This window comes from Erigeron canadensis, chromosome 6, assembly GCF_010389155.1.
Source record: "Erigeron canadensis isolate Cc75 chromosome 6, C_canadensis_v1, whole genome shotgun sequence".
NCBI lineage: Eukaryota > Viridiplantae > Streptophyta > Magnoliopsida > Asterales > Asteraceae > Erigeron > Erigeron canadensis.
This window is the reverse complement of record NC_057766.1, coordinates 32,019,327-32,045,646: the sequence shown is the minus strand read 5'-3', so window position 1 is coordinate 32,045,646 and position 26,320 is coordinate 32,019,327. Positions and strand designations below refer to the sequence as shown.

Here is a 26,320-nt window from a genome sequence, read left to right as displayed (position 1 = left end):
ATCAACTTTCTCTCTCCTATAACACGCCAAGAACACTCCCTCCTTATACTACCCAATTCTTTTCCACTATTTTATTATTTTATTTTCCTTTTTTACAAAATTAAACAAACACATTTTATTATAATTAAAACACGTTTTATTATTAAACAAACACATTACATTTATTATAAAATTAAACAGTACACACAAAAAAAAGAAATTATATAAATTATTAAAAATGACATTATTAGAAAATAAAAAACTACGCATCAACGTTGACAGTCATGTTCCGGAAGGTTCCAAACATGTTCAATCAGAGCTTTTGTGGAAAAACTAAAAGTGCTTCGGTAGCGATTGAACGCTGTCAAAGGAGTTTATATTTCGCGCTATGCGGAGAAACATTTCCTTTCATATTCCAAACCTTCTACGAAACATGTCAGGTGGGTGAGTTGGTTCAGGCGCAAAGTAATGATCGTATAAAAGTTATGCAGTACCGACGTGAACTCGCCAGATGGCCCTTCTAGTAAACTTGGGTCTTGAAGAACTTGACGCTTCTTGGCTCTGGTTTTCTTCTTCGTCAAAGATAACATTAAGATAGGCGCATATGGCCCCGGGATTGAAAACTGCATTCAATTGCGTAACACCCCGATTGATTGATTTGTAATTGTTTGATTCGTAATTGTCACTAGAGGATGATGAACTAGACATTTTTGTGGTGCTGTGTGATTGAAATGCTTTAAAAATGATAGAAATATATGTATTTAGGTTGTTATGATTTGAAATGGTTGTGTAAAATGGTGTATAAATAGGAGTAGGGAATTAATTTATTTTAAAAAAAACAACCATAAAGCCTTTGGTTTTGAAATTTTAGTTAAAAAAATGTTTTTTTTTTCTTAAATTGCAACGGCTACCACAAAAACGGACCCCACAACACACAAACATGCACGTCTATAGTTGGAAGAAACAGAAGGATGCGGCCTAAGACGCGGGGCGTGCTACTAGCGTCCTCCCCGGCCTTGGCGTCGAACGCGCGAAGGATTCCCCTATAAAGACCGGCCTTAGACAGTAACCTTTGAGCTTTTACTTGTGTATGTAATAATCTATTAATTTAAAGGTTGTAAGTTTTATAATTTGTGAACATTTCACAACTACGTGAGAAATTTGTGTGAATTATTTGGTTCTATTTTATGAAAAATTGTTAATTAGCTAAAAGTGAACAAGGGTTGCACTCCACATGACTGAACCAAACATTTTAGATTACGACAGTGGCAAGTACACATGTTAGCTGACATGATAGAGGGATTTTGCAATCAAACTCGGCTATTATATATCCTCATTGTAACAATCCCTCATGCAATTTATGCGATAGTTTATTGAACAAGTTTGGTAGTCCACGCGCGCATTTTTAACTTGCAAAAGTATGAAAAAGTGTGATTACAATATATGAAAGGATTGACTATAATCCATCTTTGAAAAAATAATGGCAGTATGTTCTAACCTTATCTTTTAGTATAAACAAATTTTGACAAACTCATAATATAGTATTTGACACATGTTTGTGCTGATATTTTTTCGGATCCTAAACTAATACCGTGCCGGATTATGAGTATAAATAGGTTGTTTATGCACATCAGCCGCCAAAGGAGAAGGGGTAGATGACAACAACAACAATACCCAATCATTGTATACGAGGTATAAGAGAGGTGAGATGTAGACAAATTATTTTTTTTTATCCAAAGTTGCTTCCAAAATGACATCGGGCCAAAAATGTGAAAAGCAAGAGGGTGTAAAGAGTATAGTATTCATATTTGTCTTTTAAGATAATATGGATTTATATTTATTATATTGAGGTTGTAGTGATTATTTCGTAAAATGCGATTTGAATACATGAAGTATTTATTAGGCATGTGCTTATAAGGAGGGCCGTCCTCCAACTTCTCTGCCACATCAGCATCGCATAATTCAAGACTCTCCTCGGGACACCTACTGTCTATAAAGAAAAACTTCTTGAAACTTCTTTCTACATCATCAATTAATTTATAATTTATCTCTCACATACAAATACACATATATATACCCCACCCATATATAAAAAAAAATAAAAAATACCAAAAGGCTAGTAAATGGTCCCACTTGCAACGTCTTTCATCTTCTTGGGGAAGAATTGTTTTAAGGAAGCTAACGCAAGGACTCTCACGGCCAATAGCCGTCCGCGTCTTGGGCATGGAAGGACGCTCGAGAAGAAGGCTTATAAGCGCCGGCCTTAGGAAATGACAACAAAATGGAGTTTGGTTAGATGGATAAAGTTACTTTAAGGTTTTTTTTTTTTACTTTCATTATATAACTCACTAGGTGTATTTGGTCTTGTACAGCTATATATATTTTACATTTTAATATCGAATGATGTAAGTTATTAAGTTCATGTTTTATTATCGAGTGACGTTATTTCTGAATAAATGGAATAAAACATGTATGAGATTATGACTTGAGAAGTGGGAATGTAACTAACTATGCCAAAATGTTTATATTATGTAACTAACTACAAAAACGTTTATGTAATGTAACAAACTATCTGTTTTCATCTATAGTATGTAAATTACCGGTTATCATTGGAAAGTAACCGGTTGTGCTTAGAGATTATGACCTGGGAATGTAACTAACTATGCTAAAATGTTTATGTTATGAAACTAACTACAAAAACGTTTATGTAATGTAACAAACTACCTGTTTTCGTCTATAGTATGTATAGCGGCAGATTCTAGCGTTGTTGACTCACTATTCAACCAGATCCAATTCTAACAAAAACACATATCCAATTAAAAACATCAACAAGTTACAAAATCAAAACACACATTTGTCTCGTCTTTCTATTCTTCACTTACTAAGAATTGATGGGGTTGAGTCTTTTTAAAAAGGGTAAATGAAAATCCGACAAAGGTTTAATCTCCGGCGAAGGTTTAATCTCCTTTCACTTCCTGTGGGTTTACTCTCCGGCCACGGTTTAGATAGTGGCAGGGTTTGGATGGTGGTTTGGGGAAAAAAAAAGAAAAAAAGAAACATGGATTTATGTTGATGGTGTATAGATACAGATTTGTCGGTGGTGGTGATGGTGTATACATACTGATTTCTATCGGTGGTTTGGATGGTGTATAGATACAGATTTGTCCGTGGTGGTAACAGTGGCCTGATTTTTGTGCATATAGATTTTTGTAGGATATATATTATATAGGGATTAGTTTCTTGGAATGTAACTATCTTTGACCGAATGTCTATAGTAGGAAAAAACTAAAGTTATGTGTATTGTATGTAAGCGACTTGAAAAAATGTTTATTGTATGTAAGAAAACATACGTGACAACCATATACAGGTGACACTTGTCAGATTTTAATTGGTTGAAACGCAATTCTTACATACAATAAACATTATTTCAAAGTTGTTTACATGCAATACACACAACTTTAGTTATTTCCTACTATAGACATTCGTTCAAAGTTTCTTACATTCGAGGAAACTAATCCCTATTATATAAAGTAAAATAGACATAGACAAAAAGGGATAGATATAGATAAAGATATTCGTTTTGCTACTTCTGGCCGGAATCGGCTGGTGTCACCGAAATCTGTTGGTATCGTCGGAATCTGTTGGTGTCGTCGGAATCCGCTATCTCCATAAGCACAACCAGTAGCTTTCCAATGATAATCGGTAATTTACATACTATAGACGAAAACATGTAGTTTGTTATATTACATAAACGTATTTGTAGTTAATTACATAACATAAACATTTTGGCATAGTTAGTTATATTCCTAGGTCATGATGGTGACCGGCTAAGTGTTCAACCGCTAATCCTATACATACTATAGATGAAAACATATAATTTGTTACATTACATAAACATTTTTGTAGTTAGTTACATAACATAAACATTTTGACATAGTTAGTTATATTTCAAGTTATAATCCCAAGATGTATTTATTCGTTTGTCATTTGTATCTACATGCACATTATTAAAATTATATACACGATTATTGGTATTAGACATGAATACATGATGTACATTTTGTTTCAAAACAAACATTGAATCAAATATCTTCTCGCAAATAAACCCAAATGTTGTTTTAACTTATCTTGTTTCATTTTTGAAATATGTATGTATAGAATTTATTAGATTTAATTTATATCAATTAAAACAAATTTAACTATTTTATATGAAATATATATACTTTTTAAATGTTAATATTTTAAATTAAAAATAATTTTAAAGTATTTAAAATTAAATAAAATCTCTATATATAGCATTTATAAAAATAGCTTATGTGTAATCTTCATATATTTTTTTTAAAGCTTAATTCTTTTTTATTTAACTATTTATGATGTCATAAATAGTTTCCTTCTTAAAATTTATTTTATTTTTGTTTTTGTTATTTATGATGTATTTTTTTTAATAAAAAATGTTTTTTTTTTTTTTAAAATCTCTAATAAGTTTATCACAACTTTAATGACTAATATATATTTTTAAAATTTTTTTATTAATAGCTAGTATATATTAATATGTCTAAAATCTAAAACATAACTAATAAATACAAGAAAATTCAAAGAAATAAATAAATGACATGAACTAAAAAAGTCAAGATCTTTCTTTCCCGAATCTGACACAGAACAACGCAGCTTCTCATTGACAACTCAACTTCTATTGATTCACGATCTTGTAATTTGGCCAAAATTCATATCACATCCCCAGTAAAAAAAAGAAAAAGAAAAAAGAGAGACTAAGAAATGGCAGTCCCAGTGGTGAAATTCCCATTATTCATATGCATAAGGGTTTTAGGTTTATTAGTAGCCACTTTGGTTCTCATTTGGAATATTCATTACAGAGGTGGCTTATCTCTTTTTTCAGATGATAAAAATCTCATCTTTAATGTAATTTCACAACTCCCTTTTTCGTATTCTTTATTTTTATTATAATTTGTTATAATTTTAGGTGTTTCTAAGAGATAAGTGCTCGACAATGTATCTGATTTTTAACAATTTTATTATGTGTGTCAACCTTTCGGATATTGTTTCGTATTTTTGCCTTCCGAAAAAAGAAGTCTTGTTCGGATTAATCTTTTTTTTTTGGAATGGTTGTGCTTAATCTGTTATGTTTCTAGAAATGGAAAACGGGCATTAGTCTTAAGCTGGGAGTGCGTTCTGTTTTTATGTAGTTAATTCATGTGTATCGTTTTTTAGACTTCGTATGTAGTTATTCTAAATGAAGCTGCTTTTACTGCAGGTTCATCCTGTTCTGATGGTAATTGGCCTTGTTCTGTTGAATGGAGAAGGTAACTTTGTATATTAAACATCACTTGGGACTATGATGTAGGATTAAGAAAAAAAAAACTTATTTGCAAATAGTTCAACAGTTATCATACCATTGCATGTTAGTCTGATCGCTAAGAAAAAAAACTACTGTTATACGAGTATATGTTTACATTTAGGTCTCTGCAAAAGCTGTACAGTAATGGTGTTCTCCACTAGTTTATTAGGCTATTCGAAGAATTATATATGCACACGGGAACTTATTTGGTGTTTCTAGTTCTATTAGGAACTGGGATACGATTTTGCAAATAACGTGCATGACAATGCTATAGTTCAATGTAATATGCAAATGACTACAAGTTTAGGCAGTTTCCTTTTACCAATACCCAAATTTGGTTTTCCCATTTTTGCCTACTTATTTTAATCGTACTTTATACATTAAATTTAATACCAAGTGTGTCTAATTCCATGGCATTTAGCCAAGTGAAGGGCGTTGTCAACATTAAAAGTGTAGATAATCAGTATTGATGCACTATTATCAGCATTCAAAACCACCTGCAGAAGTATATAAAATGGCCAGACTTGGTTTATTGATTTTCCATTAGTGTATGTAATTATAAATAGTCAACTTTAAAAAGGCTACTAAATAGGAGATCTAAGATGTTATGTGGCAACTGGCAAGGTAAAAACTAGATTTAACTGATTTCTGCATCATTGGTTTAATGTTTTAAGCCTATATCACATTTTATGTTGCTTTTATAGCTTATTCATCTCGTAAACTTCTTGTTGGTTAAGTAACTGGAAAGATCTTTTATCTTATAAGTTAGATAATATAATCATCAATCCATACCATTTACTTGCATTATGTGAACATCATGTACCCACTTTGACATTGGGAAAACTTGATAAAGATCTTACTTAGAAGGTGATATTAGTGTCTTCTGGATAATTAGCAATAGGAAGATGAAGTTTTTACCCCAAAATCACTTCATTCACCATGGTTATGCGTTACTGTATCGTGTAGGACTTTCAGATGCCACTGTTTCTATAAATCTGTTTTAATTCCTAGTTTTTGGTAAATACAGCCATGCTGGCATACAAGACGGTCTCGGGAACAAAAAGTTACAAAAAACTAGTCCATCTTTCCCTTCAGTTCCTTGCATTTTGCTTTGGAATAATTGGTTTATGGGCTGCTTGGAAATTCCACAATGACAAAGGCATCGACAACTTTTACAGCCTGCACTCATGGTTGGGCTTGGCTTGCTTATTTTTATTCACCATTCAGGTTATCATTTTTTATTTTTCTGTTACAATTTTATTAATGTTTCACAAATTCATACAAATAAGCCAATTATTTTTGAATGTTTAGTGGGGAGCTGGGTTCGCAACATTCTGGTATCCAGGTGGTTCAAGAAACAGCAGGGCTTCACTGATGCCATGGCATGTCTTTTTTGGAGTCTACATTTATGCACTTGCAGTTGCTGCTTGTGCCACTGGCATTTTAGAAAAAGCTACCTTTCTTCAAACCAACAATATAATTTCACGCTATTCTGCCGAAGCAATGCTAGTGAATATTTTGGGTGTCTCGATAGTTTTTTTGGGCGGTTTTGTAATTCTTGGCATCATATCACCGCCAAATGGCAAAGGTGACGTTATCAGAGGATCGGTAGAGTAAATTAGAGTTTTATTTGATCCAACTTTAAAGTTGTGACTGATAGGCATGATTGATAATGTAATAGCAGCGAGTGTTTTCTACTTTTCTTTGCTTGATAGATTTTCATGCTCATCCTGGCAGCATTAATCTGAACGTTAGTAATCATCACAGAATTATTTTAGTGTTTGTTGCTTGCCTAAAGGAAGTCCAGTTGCTGCATTACAACATTTTACAACTAATCTATTTGCTGTTTTTGGAATAAAACCATTTCATGGGGTATAAGATTTGCAACTTTTTAAGGGTCTTGAGTTTGGCAAGTTCATAGGGTATGTCTATAAGCTCTATAACTTTTAGTAGCTTCAAACAAGTTTTCAGGGAATTTGGCAATTTGGTTCAGTCATCTCTCCAGTCAAAGTTTTGTGTGGTGCTTCATAGTTCATATCTTTCAACTTTTATATAATTTGTTTACATTAGGTACATTTCAAGGTTACTAGGTTAGAACTCTTTCTTTGAGTTAGAACATAAACCCTTTTGAGAAATTAAGTTTGCTAAAGTTGTAGCGTACAAGCTCATTGTGTAAAGACAGGTTCGAGGCTCAAATCCCAACCTTATTTTTCGGTATGTGATTAACACCAATTAGTCCTCTTGTCTTGGCCGTATGATTGGTTGATAGGGGCCTCAAGGATTTATGTTTTTTTTAAAGGTAACTTTTATTCACACAACTTACAAACACCAATTTAGTCATGAGGCAAAACTTTACATATACATGATATTACAATGCCGAAAATTTACGCTAATCATCCCATACTTCTAGTCCTATACCACAAAAATGCTATAGCTTTTATGTCGTGAACAATCTTCTCGATACACACCATACCATTGTCAAATATTTTCTCATTACGGGTTTTTCAAATGTACCAACATGTGACGGATAAAATACCTTAATACCAGCTTCACCTTATTCCCAAGCCTCGTGTATGAGTGTAAAGTTACATGATTGACATTTTTCATGTTGATTGAAGTATCAATTTGGAAGGAGTAGCGATATTTACTCTTAAAAAAACCGAGTGTATGTATTTTTTATGATAAAAACAGTCCATTTATCGATTCGAAACTACACTTTTGTGATAGGTATATAGCACAAACTAGATTATTATTCTGCGTAGTACCCGAGTTAATATAATTTTATCTTTGTACATATACTAAAACATAGTTTTTCTAACTAATTTTTACCCAGTTAAAAAAAATAAAATTCAATTTCACTTAATTAACATATGCCTAAAGAACTTTTAGACATAGATCGATATATGTTTGTGTATACATGCTAAGTTGAGAGATAGAATAAATTCAATTTCACCTAATTAACATATGCCTAAGGAACTTTTAGACATAGATCGATATGTGTTCGTGTATACATGCTAAGTTGAGAGATAGAATGAACTCATTGATTGATATATTTAAATTATATCAAATATTTATTTACGTTCCATACTTCCATTCAATATGTGTCCATTCACTTCCCAATAAACGTAACTCCTCAACCCATCTCATATAAAGCAACGAACTCTCGTACTATGTCAAACCACAACACATGACAAAAGCACAAATTTACCATGGCCAATATTTGTTTGCTAATCAATCTAACACTTGTTCTTGCAACCATGTCGATATTGGTTCACACTAGGCCCTTAACCAACAATCCAGCCATCGACGTACCATCTCTAGTGTCACTACTCAAAGTTGATGGTCAAGATGGTGGCTCACTAGGGTGTTGGGACACATTGTTTGAACTCCAAGCGTGTACCGGGGAAATTATATTTTTCTTTATAAATGGAGAGACGTACTTAGGGGGGATTGTTGTAGAGCGATCCAGAAAAATGAAAAGTTTTGTTGGTCATCTTTGATGGGATCAATTGGTTTTACTTCATAAGAAGGTGATATACTACGTGGTTATTGTGTGCTTCCGATAATAGTGATGTTCCAACAGCCACACAGCCTCCACGAACATCCACGCCTTCTCCACGCACCGCAACGCCTCCACCAGCATCTATCAATGCCACCGGCCATTCATAATATATACTATAGATTTGGAGGGTTGATTATGAGATCAAAAGCAAGAATAATGTATTAAACTGAAAGTGATTGTTACACATATCTTTCGTCTCTCTAGTTCAAGTTTATTATTCAACCTTTTTATGTGTTGTTAATTGAATAATTCAAACTATAAACTTGGTAAAAACAAATCTCCATATAACACTATTAACAAAATATGAAAATAACATATTAGTATCATTACTATTAACAAAAACAATAACATACATATTAACGTAGATGTGTCGTAACATATATATTTATATAGGGGAAAAAGTGAATATAAGGTTGTCCGGTACTTAAGCTTAGGTGTGGAACTCTTCACATACAAATTTTTTAATATTTCTTTATTAATGAATAAATGTTTGGGCCCATAAATTTTATGGATTAAAAAAACAATATGTGAGTGTTTCACACCTAAAGTTAGGTGCCTTATATTCCCATCCCCTTTATATAGATACAAATATGTCGTTATAAGTTACCTTATTTTTTATATTTACTAACGTTAATGATATAAAGTAGAACTAATGTTATATTTTCATAATAATAAAATTGAAGATAACAATCATTATTTTGATATAAGGATTAAGCCGTTGTTCTCATTTCCTCGCTGACCTAGACCGAGTGCGCTTATAATTAAAAGTTTGAACTCGGTCCCTATTTTTATATAAAATTGTTTAGTTTATTTAGAGGTGGAAAGGAAAGGAGAAGAGAGAGGAAGACTATAAAATACATTCTTAAAGATATTTTTAAGTATGGAAAGGGAATGAATGAAAATGATTAGGAGAGAGAGTGTAATTGGTTTTTGCTTCAAAAGTTTTCCTCTTATATTTTTCAAGTGATTAAGAAGGTAAATTTCTTTCACTCTCTTCAGCCTTAGAAAAGGACTTTGGCACGGTGACAATACAAGTAAGAAATAAGCTAAAAATCCAAACACCCCTCTTAAAATCTTCCAAAGCCCTAAAACCCCCAAAATTCATACTGCAAAAATAAACTTGGCAGGTTTCCCGGCTGTCGCCGCCATCTCCCCAGCTTGTAGCTCGCCGGTGTCACTGTAAGTATAATTCTTACCCTCCCTTTTAATCACATTATTACTGTCTATTTTTTGTAATATCCCTTGCCAACACTTAATTGTTATGCCTCCCATAAAAAATCTTCATCATTATTCCAGTTTCTGCATAGTTGTTTTAGTTATCAATCATGTATATAGTTAGTATAAAGATTAGGAATAGTTAATTAATTGTTGTGTATATGTACAGAAGATGAGATTGAAAAAGCAAAGGCGTCATCGAAGAAGCGTTAGATTTTACACAACATGTTACGGTTTTAGACCCCCTTTTAAGGTCTTATGTGACGGCACTTTTATTCACCATCTTCTTATTAATCAAATTACACCCGCCGATACCGCCATTTCCAACATCCTAGCTGCCCCCGTTAAGCTCTTCACCACCAGGTTAGACTCCATTTATCGACAACTTTAGTCTCGTTAAATACGTTCTGTTACTGAGTTAGTAATTGATTATGCATTGTTAGATGCGTTCGTGAGGAGCTTAAGAGGCTTGGTAAAGACTTCTCTAATACTTTTAATGTCGCCCGTGATCTTGAAACTGCAAGGTTGGTATCGTCTTTTCAGCTTGCAGTTATGATGATTTTTTTTATACGGACAGTAGAGATGTTTTATTTTTAGGTGTGATCATGAGAAAATTAAGAGTGGTGCGGCTTGTTTAAGAGATGTTATCGGGGAGAAAAATTCAGAGCATTTCTTTGTTGCTACCCAAGATGCTGACTTACGCAAGCAGTTTCAGGAGGTTTAAGCGTATTTCAATTTGTTTATGTTTATTGGTTTATCGTTTTGTTTGTGTTTCTTTACTTTTTTAAATTTTGTGTTTTAATGGAGTTACAGTTACCTGCTGTGCCTGTACTATTTGCGTTGCGAAATGCTTTGTTCCTTGAGTCGCCGTCCAAGTCTCAGCATGAGTTTGCCAAAGCCTCTGAAGAAGAACGGTTGCACATGAATGACTTGGAGATCAAATTGCTTGATAATAAGAGAAAAAGAAGGTCAGAAAACGAGGAGTCAGGGGATTCCGATGAAGCGGGTGAAGGCTTGCCTAATAAAATTATTGAAGATTTGAAGAGGAATGCTGCTAATAGGAAAATGGATGTGAAGGATAAAGTACAATTCAAGAGAAAACGAGCTAAGGTTTTGGTTCTCATCATGCTGTCCCTTTGATTCTTTGCATAACCCGTGTCTTACTTTTAAAATGAACCTTAGTGTTCTTTTTTTAATAAAAGTTTGGGCTAATCAAATGGCTATTGCTCCTTTCTGTGTGCCATTTACAGGGTCCAAATCCGCTCTCTTGTAAGAAAAAGAAAATAGAGAAACCAAAACCGGTTGCCAAAAAGGTGAGTTGCTTCTATTCCGTTTCATTATTTCTTCCGTATGAGTGCCTGCTGTTTTATTCTTTGTTGCTCAATTTGTTGCTGTTTATATACACATATAGGATGGTGATGAGAGTGGTGAAACAGTAAGGAGTAGGAGCAAGAAACGGAAGAGGTCTCGTAAGCAAAAACTTCCAGTTAGTGCAACTGAGTAAACATTATTTGATAGGTAAAGCACTTGCTTTAATACCTGAACCATTTTTTTTTCCGAGATTACAGAATCAATAAGTCGTATTTCTCTGTGTCGTGTGATTATCATAGCTGCATTAGAGTGGTGGATTGATATATGTTCCTGATGTTTGCTTCTGTTCACAGGTATAAATGCTATGGCTTGCAGAGAATAGGATCTTGGCATGATGGACTTTTATAGATTCATTTAAACCTTCACAAAATGACCGAGTGTTTCTTTGCTTTAACATGGATATGACAATTTTGGTGAGAACGACATATGAGCGAGGGTCTGTAGAGCTTAGGCTCAAAATTTTTGTGGTAGCTATGAACACTCGATATAGTCTGTTAGTTTCTTTATTATGATGTTAAACTTGTGATTCTCCTGTAATGGAAGTCAGTTCTGTGTAGCAGATAATTTTACAAATACTCGTATCAGGTTGCCATTGAAGTATTTGGCAAGTAAAATGACAGATTATAGTCATATTAATCAATCACGGTTGGATAGTTTTGACTTATACGACCAAACGTTCATCATCTCTCACGATCACACTATAAATAGAAGTGTTGAGTTTAAACTTTGAAGTAAATATATCATGGTTGTAGAAATTTATAATATACATCCTATATGTAGATAATAGATATAGATAGACACATACAAAGAAAGTTACAAAGAAATCCAATGTAGTCCTCCCTCTGCTACCTTCATTATTCTAAAATCTTGGTCCTGCAGCAACACTTAGAAAAAAAAAAAACACTTTGTCAAAAAGTAAAAAAAAAATTCGCCGTTGCCGGGGATCGAACCCGGGTCACCCGCGTGACAGGCGGGAATACTTACCACTATACTACAACGACCGATTTTGTTTGTACAAGTATCGTAACAACATATAACCAGATTAAAGGTTTTAACGAATAATCACCAAAATTTGGTAAAATGGCACAACAAATTTTCGTTTGAGTTTTATTTATTTTCTACAATAATAGTATTTTTATTTATTTAATACTTTTTGAGTTTTCGTTCTTTGTTCCTTTTTTTGAAAAGTTTGTTTCAAATAAACCTCCAATAACATGCTTATAAAAACTTTTTTTTGTTAAAATATCAATGGGCCGGCCCAATATCAATCTGACTATACCAAACTACCAAAGTTGAGACCAAAAACAATTAAGGATCCCAATGGAAGTGTGTCCACTACCGGCGGTGCGATTTCCGGCCAGTTCACTCCGGTACCGGCCAAGTTCCTTCCGAGCCACAAAGTTACAACTTTGTTATGCATCATCTTCATCTACAAAAGAAATTCCTCCTTTTGGCCATGAAGAAAGAAACATTAATGAGAAACAAATGATGTTTATAATGGGCCTGGGTTTTGTTGGTGAATTTGTTGCTAAAAATCTCATTAATCAAGGATGGTAAGTTTCTCTCTCTCTCTTTTTTTTTTAATCTAGTTTCTTACTGTAAAAAATATATATATATATATATATATCCTATAAAATATATAGTGATTTTTTTGCTGACCTGTTGTGAAATTAATTAGGGATGTATCTGGAACATGTACAAGTGTTGCCAAGATGGATAGATTAAAGAAATTGGGATTAAATCTTCATCTTTTCGATGCTAATCATCCCAAGTTAGTTTCTTTTTCACCTTATTTTGTTTATTTATTTCAATATGATGTTTTAGATTTTGTTGGTGTTTCGTAAATGCAGTTTGAATTGTTTGCCTTAGGAATGTTTTAGCTTATTTTAGGAGGAACCTCACATTGATTTTTCTATATAAGCATCCGCTTTTTCAAATAATCGAGCCTTCATCCGAAAGTTAAAGGGTAAATGCCTAGGAACCCCTTAGTCCCATAGACTCAAGCTAGCGACCCTGCAACGCTGTCTGGCGGTGAGACCCCAGAAACCTTGGCTGGTTGAATATGCTTTTGCAGGGATTCGAACCTAGGTGGTGTTCCCACCAAGTCGCTTTTTAGGGGGGCAGGTGGCCACTGGGCTGTAACCCAGATGGTTCTTCATCCGAAAGTTTTGATCTTTTACAATGCATTTTAGTAGCCTATGTTTTCCAAAGACTTCTGATCTATAAGCTAATTAATAAATTAAAGTAGCTTGAGCTTATTGAAAGTTAAATCCCCCCAAAGTAACTATAATTTTCTATTGAACGTAATATGTTTGTCTTTTTAGGTCATTACAAATCTATGAGCTTTAACTATTTTGTAAAAAGAATTTTTACTAACAAAAGCTCTAGCTATAAGCGAGTTTCGCCAACCCTTATTTTGAGCACAACTTTTAAGCCGCAAGCAGTTTGAATACATGTTCCCATATACCCCATAAATATCTATCATTTTAAATAAGAGATTGGAATTGAGATTTGCGGGTAATTTACTAATAGAACAGACAGTACAATATAAAGTAGCTTATATTGCTAATGTAATGCATCTATTCATAACTCTAGCAATACCAATACTAAATAGGGATTAGGTTTGAAAACAAAGAAAATTATATGATGTTTCCAAAAGTATGCAAAAGAGATCGACTTGAGTAGTAAGAAAATGTTGGCAACATTCTTAGACGAAGCTTAGTGAGCTTATAGACTTTAAATAACTTCAAGTAGCCCAGTCTTCCTGCTCTGACTTTTTACAGGATCCCGCATTCATCGTGATCTTTCTGTTTGTATCCTCCTAGCTTCATGTTTCATGTAGCCTTAAGTGACTTTCTATTTGTGTTATCCCTTGATTTTTATCAGTCTATCAGATATCTCTTCTTAATTGGATATGTATATGTTGATTTAGACCTTTTTCCCTTGTCTTCTGTCATATCTATGCAGACCCTTTTTCTTTCCTTTGGATAAATTCTCTCTGGACTAATCCATTTATTGTCTTTTAGTTGAACTTATTGGTCATACGTTATCGGATTCAAGTCTGATCAAAATAAGCCTCCGTCTTCCAAACCATGCTATTGTTTCTCCCTGCGAAAAAAGTATTGCATTATGTTATTGATAATATGTGCCGACTTTGAAATATAATTTACATTTTAGGCTTGAAGTTTTAGATATCATGAATGAACATACGCACCTCCTTGTTTCCATCCCTCCTTGTAAGGATATTGGCGATCCGGTAAACTTACTTAGTTACTCCTGAAGTGTTGTGTCTTAAGTTGCAGCAATGTTCATATTCTCGTTTTCGCCTCATGATTTGGTGGCTCATTTTTCTTTCGCGTAATGCAGATGCTTCAACATGCTGAACTTTTAAGAAGGAAGCTAGGCAATGAAAGACTTCAATGGCTATGTTATCTTTCAACAACAGGTTTGCCTTCCTCATATTATATGTTGGTTATTTGTGTTTTGTAGGTTACACCGTATCTGCTAATGCAAAAAGTTAGAAAGTCATGTTTGTGGTGATCTGTATCGTCCAGTCTGCCCCGTTTGAACTATTGAAATCTTCTTGTCTGCAGGTGTTTATGGTGATTGTGGTGGTGCATGGGTAGATGAAAAGTAAGTTCAATTTGATGTCTCTCTCGACTGGCAGAACAAACTCTAATTAGAATAATTACTTTGTTAAAGTTATCAACCAAACCCTCCAAGTGAGTTAGCTAAACTGAGGTTGGCTGCTGAAGAAGGATGGTTAACTTTAGGACGTGAACTTGGGCTAGCAGCACATGTATTTCGGCTTGGAGGTATCTACGGTCCTGGCAGAAGGTTGTGATAGTTACATTGCGCTGCAAGTTTATGGTTTCTCTCGTAACTAGTCTGACCATTTGATTAAACTGTGTTTTTACAGTGCTATTGATACCATTATTAAACGGGGGCCTTTATCTGATGCTCAGAGTGTTAGATCATTCAAGAAATACACATCGCGTGTTCATGTTGCTGATATCTGCAATGCTTTAAATGCAAGCATTCAGAATCCATTTCCTGGGTATGTTTTATTGCATTAGGTCGTCGTTCAACTGAAAGGATGATATTATCATTTTCTAACAAAGTACTCTATTCCAGGAGAATTTACAACATTGTGGATGACGACCCTGCCCCACGAACTGAAGTGTTTTCGTATGCTCATAAACTTTATAGTGAGAAGTGGCCATCTCAGATCAAGAATGTGGTGTCCCCAGCTCCAGTTACAAACAAATCATCTACTAAAGTGGGAAGATTAAAGGGAGATAAACGTGTGGTGAATGAGCGCATGAAGAAAGAACTTGGAGTGAGGTTGATCCATCCCAGTTATAGGTCTGGATTGCAGAGCATTTGTGACCAGATGCATGATTTTCCCACTTTAAGTCCAGGTGAATAGTCTTTTTCTGGTCTCTAGAATTCTCATTGTAGTCACCAACCAGCAAAAGGGAGAATTATTTAATGCAAGTTACATAAATTCTATCCATTAGATTTTGTTCATCACTGAACTAGATCAACCTCTAAATGGTGACTAAGATCCTTGCAGATGATAATCGCCACCATCTCTCGCATGTTCATGGTTCTTTTCGTCTTCAAAATGGTTTTATGCCTTTATCCTGCATGAGTTTAATGAAAACGGCTTCTTAGACTGGTAGTCTATAAACTGTTCGCTATATTTACTCCATATACAAGGACAAGCATGTTAATGCATATTGCACATCTGTCTAAAATAGTTATAGTTGTATATGGCAAAAAAAAATCGTGAATGATATTATTACCCTATTTTATATGTTAGTGCAGAATAACAAAAACATTGCAGTTTTTCGGTCTTGTTAAGTAGTTTAAATCAGCGTTATACCTGTGAGATTATATGCTAAGCCACACACATCAAAGTTCTATTAGGCAAAGAAAGTTCAGTGGCTCTACCGGTCCAAAAATACAAACAGCACCTAAATTTTGTTAAATTGTACACTTTCAAGCTAGATAGAGAAAGTTGAATAAAGAAAGTTAGTATGGAGTGGTTAAAATTGACAATTTTTACAAACTTGAATGACTTTTCATAACCAAAAATATAAATAGTGGCTAAATTGACAGACATTTTCTTCTTACTATTAATCGACATGTAGAGTTGTATGCCCTATGTTATGTTCCATGAGAAACAAAAAAAATTCAAATCACGGCCAAGTTAAAAGGTGACTGAAAAGACTTAATTGCTACATATATCGACGATAAGGGAAACATACAAAAAGTTGATAATTCCGTCCCTTTTCAATATCATATAATTTGTATAGTAGGCATGGATGAACTTGGATGCCTTTATGTCTTCATTCCTAACGTAGTCATTGTTCGTTTGCTTTTACGAGTACATCGTCATCATCTTAACAAAATACCTGAGTGTTACATTACATTAGGTTATGATGATGGACCGCTATTCGTATTCAACATCTGTTTTGATTTTCATAAGATGATAATATATTGTAGTGTAGATAGTAGAGATAAATTGTTTTCTATTACTCGTATTTAATTTTATTTTTCTTGAACATAATTACTCGTATAAAATATTAGATTGTTAAAAGGAAAATGATAAATCCTCCTAACTAGATAGCCTAAAAATCTTCCTAAAACTTTAAGAAGGTGACATGTGGTATCCATTAATTCTCTTTTCTAATCTTACCCCCTGATTTTTTCACATGACATCATCCAATAGATAGCCTAAAAATCTTCCTAAAATTTTAAGAAGGTGACATGTGGTATCCACTAATTCTCTTTTGTAATCTTACCCCTGATTTTTCCACATGGCATCATCCAATAATTAAGAAAATTTTTAAGCTATTTAGTTAAGAGTATTAATCATTCCCTTGTTAAGAATATCAAATGACAAAAAAAAAAAATGAATAAACATTTTTAGATGGAAGCTGGTTTCGTCTTTTTGTCTCTCTGCTGCTTCAGAGTCCTTGGAAAGTGAACCTAGCCAGCATAAATGGCTACCTACATTGGATAAACATACTTACTGCATCATGTTGTCATTCTGTCCTTATTCATTCAAATTTATACTCCGTATTTGTTTTCTTTTCCATGTATTCATGTTTAAAATTTTCACCGAATCTATGCATATGCGAGGAAACCTATTATGGGGATTTTTTTTTTCAAACATCTAGTGGTGATATGACATTTAAAAATCTCACTGTATAATGATGAAATCTTACATATACTTTAGACAACGTGACCATGACTATCCTGTATCCTCATTTCTTATCACATATTGGCATTAACGAATTTTATTACTTTTATAAAAATTATAGTAGGTTAATAAATCAGGGGGTAGGATGGTAAATCCGGGTGCTATATATCCCTCCTATGTAGTTTCTAGTATACTACAAATGTTAAAAGACATGATCAGATGACACCACTGCATTAACTGCACATATCGATAGTATTTTGCATAAATATTACTCAGTTCATGTTTCATTATTCACTACCTTCAACTTCAAGTTCTAGTTCACACACACAAACACAAACACAAACACAAACAAACACATTGGCATATATAAATACAGACATGAAGTTTTTGTTGCGGAATATTGATAATAAAAATAATAATAATAATATATTATCATCGTATTGTGTTAATGAGAACAAACCATGTATTGGGTGGTGGGTTGACAAATACTTTAAAGATTGTCTTTGCAATGTCACTGACCAAATTTCATTTGGGTTGGGAATTATAAGTCTTGTTTGTTGGGGCGTTGCAGAAATCCCTCAAATCGTAACGAATTTTCGTACTAAATCCAGCCATGGGGTGTCTCTTGTCTTCCTCTTAACATGGATTGCTGGGTATGTGTTTATGTTTTTGTGTGTTAATTAATTAAGACTTACTTGCTACATTATTAAACTTATCAATAGTCTCACACATTGGTCTGTCTACGCACTTTTTAAAAATGTGAAACATGTCCATAAAAATTTGGGATTCCGTTAATACCAATGTTGTCACTAGAATAATCTTATACATGTTAAAATGATTGTATTTTGATCTTAAATAATCAGCCTCTAAAATATATGATAGTAATCTACCAATGTACCATCAGTTTAGCTTGTAAGATCATATTATTGACAGCCTTAAAGATTGTCATTTTATGGACAACCTTAAAGACGTCATTAGCAAAAATTAAGTTATAGAATTTTTTGCATAAAAAGCAGCAAAGACTATTCTCAGATTTTAAGTGTGCATATCAATTTGTTGCGTCCGATATTTTAGCGCAAGATATATAGATGCTAAAAAATTGGGTGCAACAGCTTGATATCTATTCTCATATAAGTGCGTTAAAGGTTAAATTGAGATATAAGTTATCTTGCTTTCACTAACCATTTTTCAAGGTAGTTTTACTTGAATTTTATTTCCTTTATGTGAAGGGATATCTTTAATCTTGTGGGCTGTCTTCTTGAACCATCAACCGTGAGTTTTTTTCTCATATACGGAATATTTATTTTTAGATTGAAACGTCTTTCTGAATTTATCTAAATGTTTCTTGTATATTCGTCTCCAATGCAGTTACCTACACAATACTACACTGCCCTGGTGATACAACAATCCTTCGCGTGTTTTGTTTACTTTTGGCTTTTATATAATAAATCTTTGAGAAATACTTTCTTTCGTAATGTTGATTGGATACTCTCATATTGCAAATCATGTTTAATGCTGACTAATATTTTGTACCTCGGTACACAATAATAACCGAATACAGCTTTACACGACAAGCACAGTCATCTTGGTGTTGCAAAGCCTGTACTATGATCACATCTATGCCTGCTTAAAAACCCGCAAAACCAATTCTAGTGCAGGTCCAGAGGTAAGACTTATTTCACTGCTAGATACTAATTCTGCAAAATTTTACTTGTATCAATTTCTATTACTTTAGGCCACCTAAGATAAAACTTATACTGCTAGACTTGTTTTTAAAGGTGGAAGAAGCCAAGAAACCTCTTAGACCAACAATTGCGAGTTCAGGAAGTCGTGCCATCAGAGCATCCCCATCTAACCGCGGGGACTACTATTTCACGTCTGTGGTTATATTTATCTGCAGTAATGTTTTACTTATATATGACCAGAACTTGTAAAGATTGATAAAATCAATGAGATTTGTATACAGATCAGCAAGATCTTTGGCTGGAAGTTCAACACCGCCTAATAGAAGTTACTTATGGACTACAAGAAGTGGCCCTGCCTTGGCTCTGGCTGCCCATGATGACGATTCTTCAGAAGATGAGTCAACTGTTGAGATACCAAAGAATGCTTCGCAGCCTAGGCCAATACCACGCTCTGTAAGCCCATTTCAAACCTGTTTTCGAGCCATATATGATATGAATGGAAATTTCCAATATTATTGAAATACTATTTATATATATGACCCGGTTTATGTAGGTTGGTTATGGAACATTTTTGGCTACTTCACTCAATTTGCCTGCACATACCAAGGGTTTGGTGCAAGTGTATGCTTACAGAATTTTACTGCAAGTATGATTGCTGCTTATTACAGTATTTTATTGGTATAGAAAAAAGTTAAGAATTTGTGTTTGATTTAGTGCTGATTAATTTAGTGTTGCAGGAGAATGGTGAAAGTCATACCGTTTATGGACAGTGTTTAGGCTGGATAATGGCTGCTATATACATGGGTGGCCGTATTCCTCAAATTGTCTTGAATGTAAGTCATAGTTCCTCATCTAACCCGCCAGAATGTGTTGTTCGTGATACTAAAATTCGATTAAAGTTGTAACACATTTGTTGTCATTTTGCTCAGATCAAAAGAGGAAGTGTTGAGGTTAGTCTTTTGTACAAAGAATCGACAAATTTGACCTCACGGTCCATTTCTCAGTTGTAACCAATCTGTATTCAGGGTTTGAATCCTCTCATGTTTGTGTTCGCTCTGGTGGCCAATGCAACTTATGTTGGAAGGTGCTTGGTTTTTCAATTTAGTTAATCTAGTACACATTCACATACATTGAAGTTTATCGATAAACATACTATTATAATTTGAATGCAGCATTCTTGTAAGAAGTACAGAATGGGTAAAAATCAAAGCAAACATGCCTTGGCTGCTGGATGCTGCAGTCTGTGTGGCACTTGATGCTTTTGTATCCTCATTTATATTCATTTATATATACATATTGCGATTGTCACTAATAAGTATCATTTTGGTTATTTTCCTTAATGACTATAACCATTACAGATCATAATGCAGTACGTATACTACAAATATTTCCTGAAGCGAGTTCCAAACACTGATGACTAAAATACCATAGTGACTATTAGGATGAGAGGAGACTTGTGTAGCTTACGAGGCCATGAACGAGCTCCTTCTAGTTCACATATAGACAACGAACGCTTTAGTTGGATTCTAAGTTCTAAAGCTAAGGCGTAGTTCCCGGTACCAAATCATCTCGCAATTGGGAAACCAAGTATTTTGACGGGTTAGAATTATGTTGGCGATATTGCTATATACATTGTACGTATTAATATGAATTGTTAATTGGCTCTTGTAGTCTTTGTAGGGTATTATTAGGCTTTGTTGCAACTCTTTGGTTCCATTATCATTTCTATTATAATTAAAGTTAGAGTATTTTTACTCTTGTGATTAACCTTCTTCATTCAGGTTTATTTGTTAGCTTAGTGACTTGGAGGTAGCATGTAGGGCTATGGTTAATTTATTTAAGGCCGGGATGAAAGTGTGCTTAGGAGTTTATCCAAAATTTTAAAGAATGTTTATGTTTAATGTACAATCACTTTATGTACGTGTATTTGAATAAAACATAGCCTCATAGGTTATATTTTTATGATTATGATTATGATATGATGTGTTATAAAGATTATTTGATTTTCAAGACGGTAGTGTGATCGAGTGGATCTCTCTCTGTTCTCTCTATTCTCTCCCTTCTCAAACGGTAATAAATTTTAGATATGAGATCTAAGTTTGTGCTCTGAGTATTTTGATCGATTTTGAGATTGAGAGTTTGAGATCGAGATTGCTGGAATATATAACTAAATATCATTATTCACGAGTACGCAACGGAAGCAATTAAAATCATGTAATCAAATAATTAACCTTGAAATAAGATTAAGGAATGCCTCTTAATGTAGATGATAAAGTAAAAAAACTTTAAAAGTATCTGAAGTAAATCCTTCTACGATTGCACACTAGACACCTCTTATACCGTATGCTGGTACCCCGATCACGAACCGAACAACCCTTTGTTTCTTTCCCTAAAAGTCAAACCAACCAAAAACCCGAAAACCCTTTTTCTTTGGGGTTCGGCCGAAGCCAAGAGAGGGGGAAGAGAGGAGAGAATTAATGTGTGAATTGAATAATAAAACCCTTAAATTTAAGCCTCTATTTATAGGGAGATATTAGGGCATAATGACTTGGTGAACAAGTCAATTAAGGCCTCTAATGAGCATACAAAAACCGCCCCCCCCCCCCTTTTAACAATTAGAGTCCAACCCTAATTACCTTATTTCACAATTAATCATTTCTTCTAATTAATTTAAATACAATTAGCCCTTTAACTTATTTAAATTAATCATTTCGTGATCAAATATATTAATTAATAATATAGAGTTACCGTGTCATTTCGTGTGACCCCGTAGGCTTAAATCATTTCCGGACATACGTTCATTTTACGTGATCACATACTAACAGAGATTACCCCACCCGGTTAAGGCTTTCACTCTTGTGGATCTAACCCTATTTTTTACTCTTGGGCCGGAAGTCCTTTCCACTTCAGTGAATCTGGAAGTAGCCTTTCTACCTTTGTGTAGAGGTAAAACTTGTCTACAATATACCTCATCGTGCCCCAGTTTATGCTGGGATTGGATAACGTTGTCGTTTTCGTTATTGTGATTTTCAAGATGCAATTGACTATTACTCCATATCCTTACATCATAAATATTAATAACCACTGGATAATAGCCCAGTGACAACCAACCGTCACTTCTCAGGAGGGATCTTGGGTTAAGTATTGCCAAAAGCAAACTTGAAATAATCAGGGGATTATTAAATGATTGAAATTTACCTGGACACTAGCCTGTTTAGGAGATTAGTGGGTACCAAATGGTATGGGAGCAAAGGTTTTTCCATCCAATTAGTCCTACATCATAAATATTAATTTATATTTTAATTAAACATTTAGTCAAACTTTTTCATTTATATAATTACATTATTTAATTATCAACTTAAATTTATAAAAAATTTATTTTATCTTATGAATATGAATTATATTTAATATCGTTATCACGCTAGTAGCATGCTAGTTTAGCAATTTAGTTATGTTTTTGGTTCTGATGAAACTTCAACCAAGTGAAAAGAAAATATAGAGAAAACAAAAACAAAACTTTGACTCTCCATGTTAAGTTTACATAATGCCGCTGCTCAGCCTAATGGGGCCAAATTAGATATAAGCCATTAATTTGGGGTAACTTAAAAATAAGAATTATATTTGTTGTGCATTTTCAATTTGAATGTATGTTCAAGTAAATGACTTTTTAGCAATGTCATCTACTAGTCCATTTTCCCTTGGCCATGCCTCTTCATGTGGGTAACATGCTTTCCTCAACTCCTTGTACTTTTCCACATCAAACCCTTCGCGTTTCATGAGCTTCTTTTGTTTTGAACTAAATCGGCTCTGAAAGAACCCCTCGAAAGAAGGCTCTTTAGCCGTTCTCAAGAAAAACGCATAGCCACCCATGAAATACATTGACGTAACATAAAAGCAAATGGGCTCCATGACGTCCCATGAGAGTTCCCAAAATGTGAGCCTCATGAACCCTGCGGTCTGGACCATTAGGTACGCAAGACCGCCCCATAGCTCTCTTTGAACCATCTTTTTTGCCTTAGCGTCGATAGTAGACTTCCATTGCTCCATCTCTTCCAATTCCTTCAACGGCGCATTGTGTGTCGCCGGCAAATTATTGGGCATCAAGCCATGTATGGCTTTCATTACCTGCAATACAAAATTGTTGGTAAAACAAGACTCCCCAACTTGACATTTTTGTACCCTTTTTAATTTTTTATCCCCACTTGACATATTCAACTCTAATCAACCAACTCTCACCACCCATAATAATAAGTAAATAACAAAAAAAACAAAATATTACAGCTTGAAAAATACGAGTAACATTTTGTGTAACAAATATGCACACAAAAACACACACACCCATTCAAAATTGTACTTTTCCTATATCTCAAAAAACAAAGAAAAAAAATGACTCGTACTCAATCTTTGACCACAGCTAACTCCCAAAAAATTAGGCAAACTTAGTCCCCAATATCCCCAATCGTTTTCCCAGAACAAATTTTCACAAATCCATAGCAAAACCTTTATGCTGAGCTGCATATTAATATGGATTTGGGAATAAGCTAGGTAAAAAGGAAAATTGATTAAATTTAGAGCAATTTTTTGCTCTATAAGATAACAGTTAATTTGTGCTTGAAATTAATTAGAATTAATATTTGAGTTATAAATGGAACTTTTTTTCTTTACAATATCATTATTGAGCAGTTGCCATATTTGATCTGCGAAATAAAAGAAAAAGTTGTTTTGGCATTTTGTTAAATATTTAATTCCTGGACTGGATGAAGGATGTCTCTAGGTTGGTCAGTCTCCACCTCAAACAAACGTGTAGACGTGTGATATTACACGTTTTTTAGATCTGGCTTCCCTGTCCATAACAAACATCACACAAATAATGCACAAAAAAAAAACTCATCAGATCTCGGTCTTTGTCTTCTTTCCAATAAAACTAAAAAAACTTGTTAACATACCTACAATTTCTTAACCACTACCCAAAAATACCTAATAGCATTTTAATTAACTCTCTAACCAAAAATATATATATATATAACGTATAAGATAATCAAACATGTTTCACAATATTATATATTATGACGACTTAAAGAACATTTGATGGCATACAACTTTAAAAAATTAATTTACGGATCAGAATATAAAAGGAATTATAAATTAATAATGACATTAGAAAAAAGGATGTAAGAATATCAACCTGTTGAGGCTTTAGAAACACAACGTTTCCTAACACGATGACCGAACCCGAATCATCTAAGGCTTTGGCTAAATCCATGGCTTGATCGATACTCGGACATTCACCAACGCAAATTTCAATAAACTCGTCATACGAGATACAGTTTTTTGTATGGCTCTTTAGCTTTGTTTTCATATTTTCAATTTGAGATATTCTAAGTATTTTCTTAGCATATGCAAGCGTCAGCTCATCCTGAGATGACTCGGGATGAGCTGGCAGTGGAGAGAGTCCGTCTAAACGGATTCTGTCTCTTGTAATGTTAATTTCTTTTAGCTTCTCCAACATGGTTTGGTTTCTCGACCGGAGGATATCCGGGACGAGAAAGCGGCGGAGAAGGGTTTGGTTATCGTCTCCGGGATCCGGTGCCACCCGGTTAGGACTGGGTGGCATCGGAAAATGATCGGCAGTGATTGCCGAGGAAGAGCGGGAAATGCGACAGTTGCGTAATGTTTGGTTGGAGAAATTGTTGTTACAGATGTTGAACATCCTGTTAACAAGATTATGCTTGAAAGCCATTAATTGATGATATGAGGAAAAAAATAAACGTTTTTTGGTGTATGTGTGTGTTTTGGAAAGATGATAATAATTGAAGATTTTATAGTCAAAGGTTTTTTTGAAGGTGTAAAATGCTAAAATTTGTTGGAAGAAGGATGACAGCCATTGAATTGCTCCTTTTTTATAGGGGGTTGGGGTGTTTAATCATCGTCATGTCATACTCATACTAGAAAAAAAATGAAATAAAGGATAAGATCAAAAATTAATAATAGTAAATGTTAAATACATACAATTAATTAAGATACAACTATTTATGCAAACTGTATAGTTGTTTAATGTAAATATCTTAAAATTCTTGATAATAATATTATTTTCCTAACTAAATACGGGGTACCGTATATCCATAAACATAATATTTATATGGTATTTTATAGTGGAAATGAATTTCATGATTTTTTATTTAATATTTTAACTAGTTAGTAATCAACCGTCAAAATTTTCAAAATTATATAAAAATAAAGATAAAGATGATAATATTACTGATACCAATTTGCAACCAATATCTTTAATATTTTTACTCTTTGTTATGTTTTATTGAATTAAAAGCTTTTGTCATTGTGTGAATGTTAATTTTTTGCATTCGTGATCTCTTTAACAAAACCAATCATGCCTAATTCGTATTGCCGAACACGCTATGTGTATCAATTCCAATATTCCAATACCTTTATATTTTGTTCACATATACCGATATACGAGTATGTTTCAATGGTCCAGAAAGTTGTTCATCTAATACTAATGACATGTATAACTTGAACCAAATGATTACATTTAGTCTTTTAATATCAGAACTATCATTATCAATCCACTCCACCCACATATTTATATGTATATCTTTATGTTATAAAGAATTTAGATAATCTAAAAATTTTAAATTTTTTTGAAGTACAACAAAATAACTATTTTATCCCTAAATATATATATACAAATAAAATTTAAGAATCTTATATGGAAACTAATAAATATAGATTAGCTTATTATTACCATTAATTATCATTTATTTCTAACGTCACCAACAATAAGCGCAAACAAAATCAACGGTCGATGAAGTTAACGCATTCTTCTTAGTCAACTATATTCGCATCGTAGAAGTATAAATTGGTCTATCACGTCTATTGCACGAGCAAAATTTTAATTTGTTTAACAACAAATTTAAACCGTTAAT

General features: G+C 33.6%; 5 protein-coding genes and 1 non-coding gene across 6 annotated transcripts; 4 read left to right on the top strand and 2 right to left on the bottom strand.

Annotated features, from left to right (window-relative positions):
• Positions 1–4,596: 4,596 nt before the first annotated feature.
• Positions 4,597–7,032, top strand: LOC122605360 (transmembrane ascorbate ferrireductase 2). Its single transcript, XM_043778286.1, has 4 exons — positions 4,597–4,899; positions 5,252–5,300; positions 6,363–6,562; positions 6,647–7,032. The coding sequence occupies exons 1-4, from the start codon at positions 4,756–4,758 to the stop codon at positions 6,950–6,952; spliced, it is 699 nt and encodes a 232-aa protein (XP_043634221.1). The 5' UTR covers positions 4,597–4,755; the 3' UTR covers positions 6,953–7,032.
• Positions 7,033–9,964: 2,932 nt separating this feature from the next.
• On the top strand, positions 9,965–12,056 carry LOC122605175 (rRNA-processing protein UTP23 homolog). Its single transcript, XM_043778070.1, has 8 exons — positions 9,965–10,076; positions 10,282–10,475; positions 10,556–10,636; positions 10,710–10,830; positions 10,926–11,222; positions 11,363–11,425; positions 11,524–11,630; positions 11,777–12,056. Exons 2-7 carry the CDS (start codon positions 10,285–10,287, stop codon positions 11,614–11,616), a joined length of 846 nt encoding a protein of 281 aa, XP_043634005.1. The 5' UTR covers positions 9,965–10,076; positions 10,282–10,284; the 3' UTR covers positions 11,617–11,630; positions 11,777–12,056.
• A 356-nt stretch (positions 12,057–12,412) lies between these two features.
• Positions 12,413–12,484, bottom strand: TRNAD-GUC. The gene has a single exon. It is a non-coding gene; the product is annotated as a tRNA-Asp (tRNA).
• Positions 12,485–12,768: 284 nt separating this feature from the next.
• On the top strand, positions 12,769–16,063 carry LOC122603092 (protein YeeZ). The gene is made up of 8 exons (XM_043775706.1): positions 12,769–13,036; positions 13,162–13,254; positions 14,661–14,739; positions 14,850–14,928; positions 15,077–15,116; positions 15,186–15,320; positions 15,403–15,540; positions 15,618–16,063. Exons 1-8 carry the CDS (start codon positions 12,804–12,806, stop codon positions 15,910–15,912), a joined length of 1,092 nt encoding a protein of 363 aa, XP_043631641.1. The 5' UTR covers positions 12,769–12,803; the 3' UTR covers positions 15,913–16,063.
• Positions 16,064–18,072: 2,009 nt separating this feature from the next.
• Positions 18,073–21,119, top strand: LOC122603091 (probable vacuolar amino acid transporter YPQ3). The gene is made up of 12 exons (XM_043775705.1): positions 18,073–18,347; positions 18,924–18,966; positions 19,063–19,089; positions 19,256–19,360; positions 19,473–19,570; positions 19,661–19,832; positions 19,933–20,025; positions 20,117–20,212; positions 20,309–20,329; positions 20,405–20,463; positions 20,552–20,642; positions 20,738–21,119. The coding sequence occupies exons 1-12, from the start codon at positions 18,073–18,075 to the stop codon at positions 20,798–20,800; spliced, it is 1,143 nt and encodes a 380-aa protein (XP_043631640.1). The 3' UTR covers positions 20,801–21,119.
• A 1,756-nt stretch (positions 21,120–22,875) lies between these two features.
• On the bottom strand, positions 22,876–25,237 carry LOC122603093 (calcium uniporter protein 2, mitochondrial-like). The gene is made up of 2 exons (XM_043775707.1): positions 24,565–25,237; positions 22,876–23,504 (listed from the first exon to the last, which is right to left on the bottom strand). Exons 1-2 carry the CDS (start codon positions 25,117–25,119, stop codon positions 23,031–23,033), a joined length of 1,029 nt encoding a protein of 342 aa, XP_043631642.1. The 5' UTR covers positions 25,120–25,237; the 3' UTR covers positions 22,876–23,030.
• Positions 25,238–26,320: the final 1,083 nt, after the last annotated feature.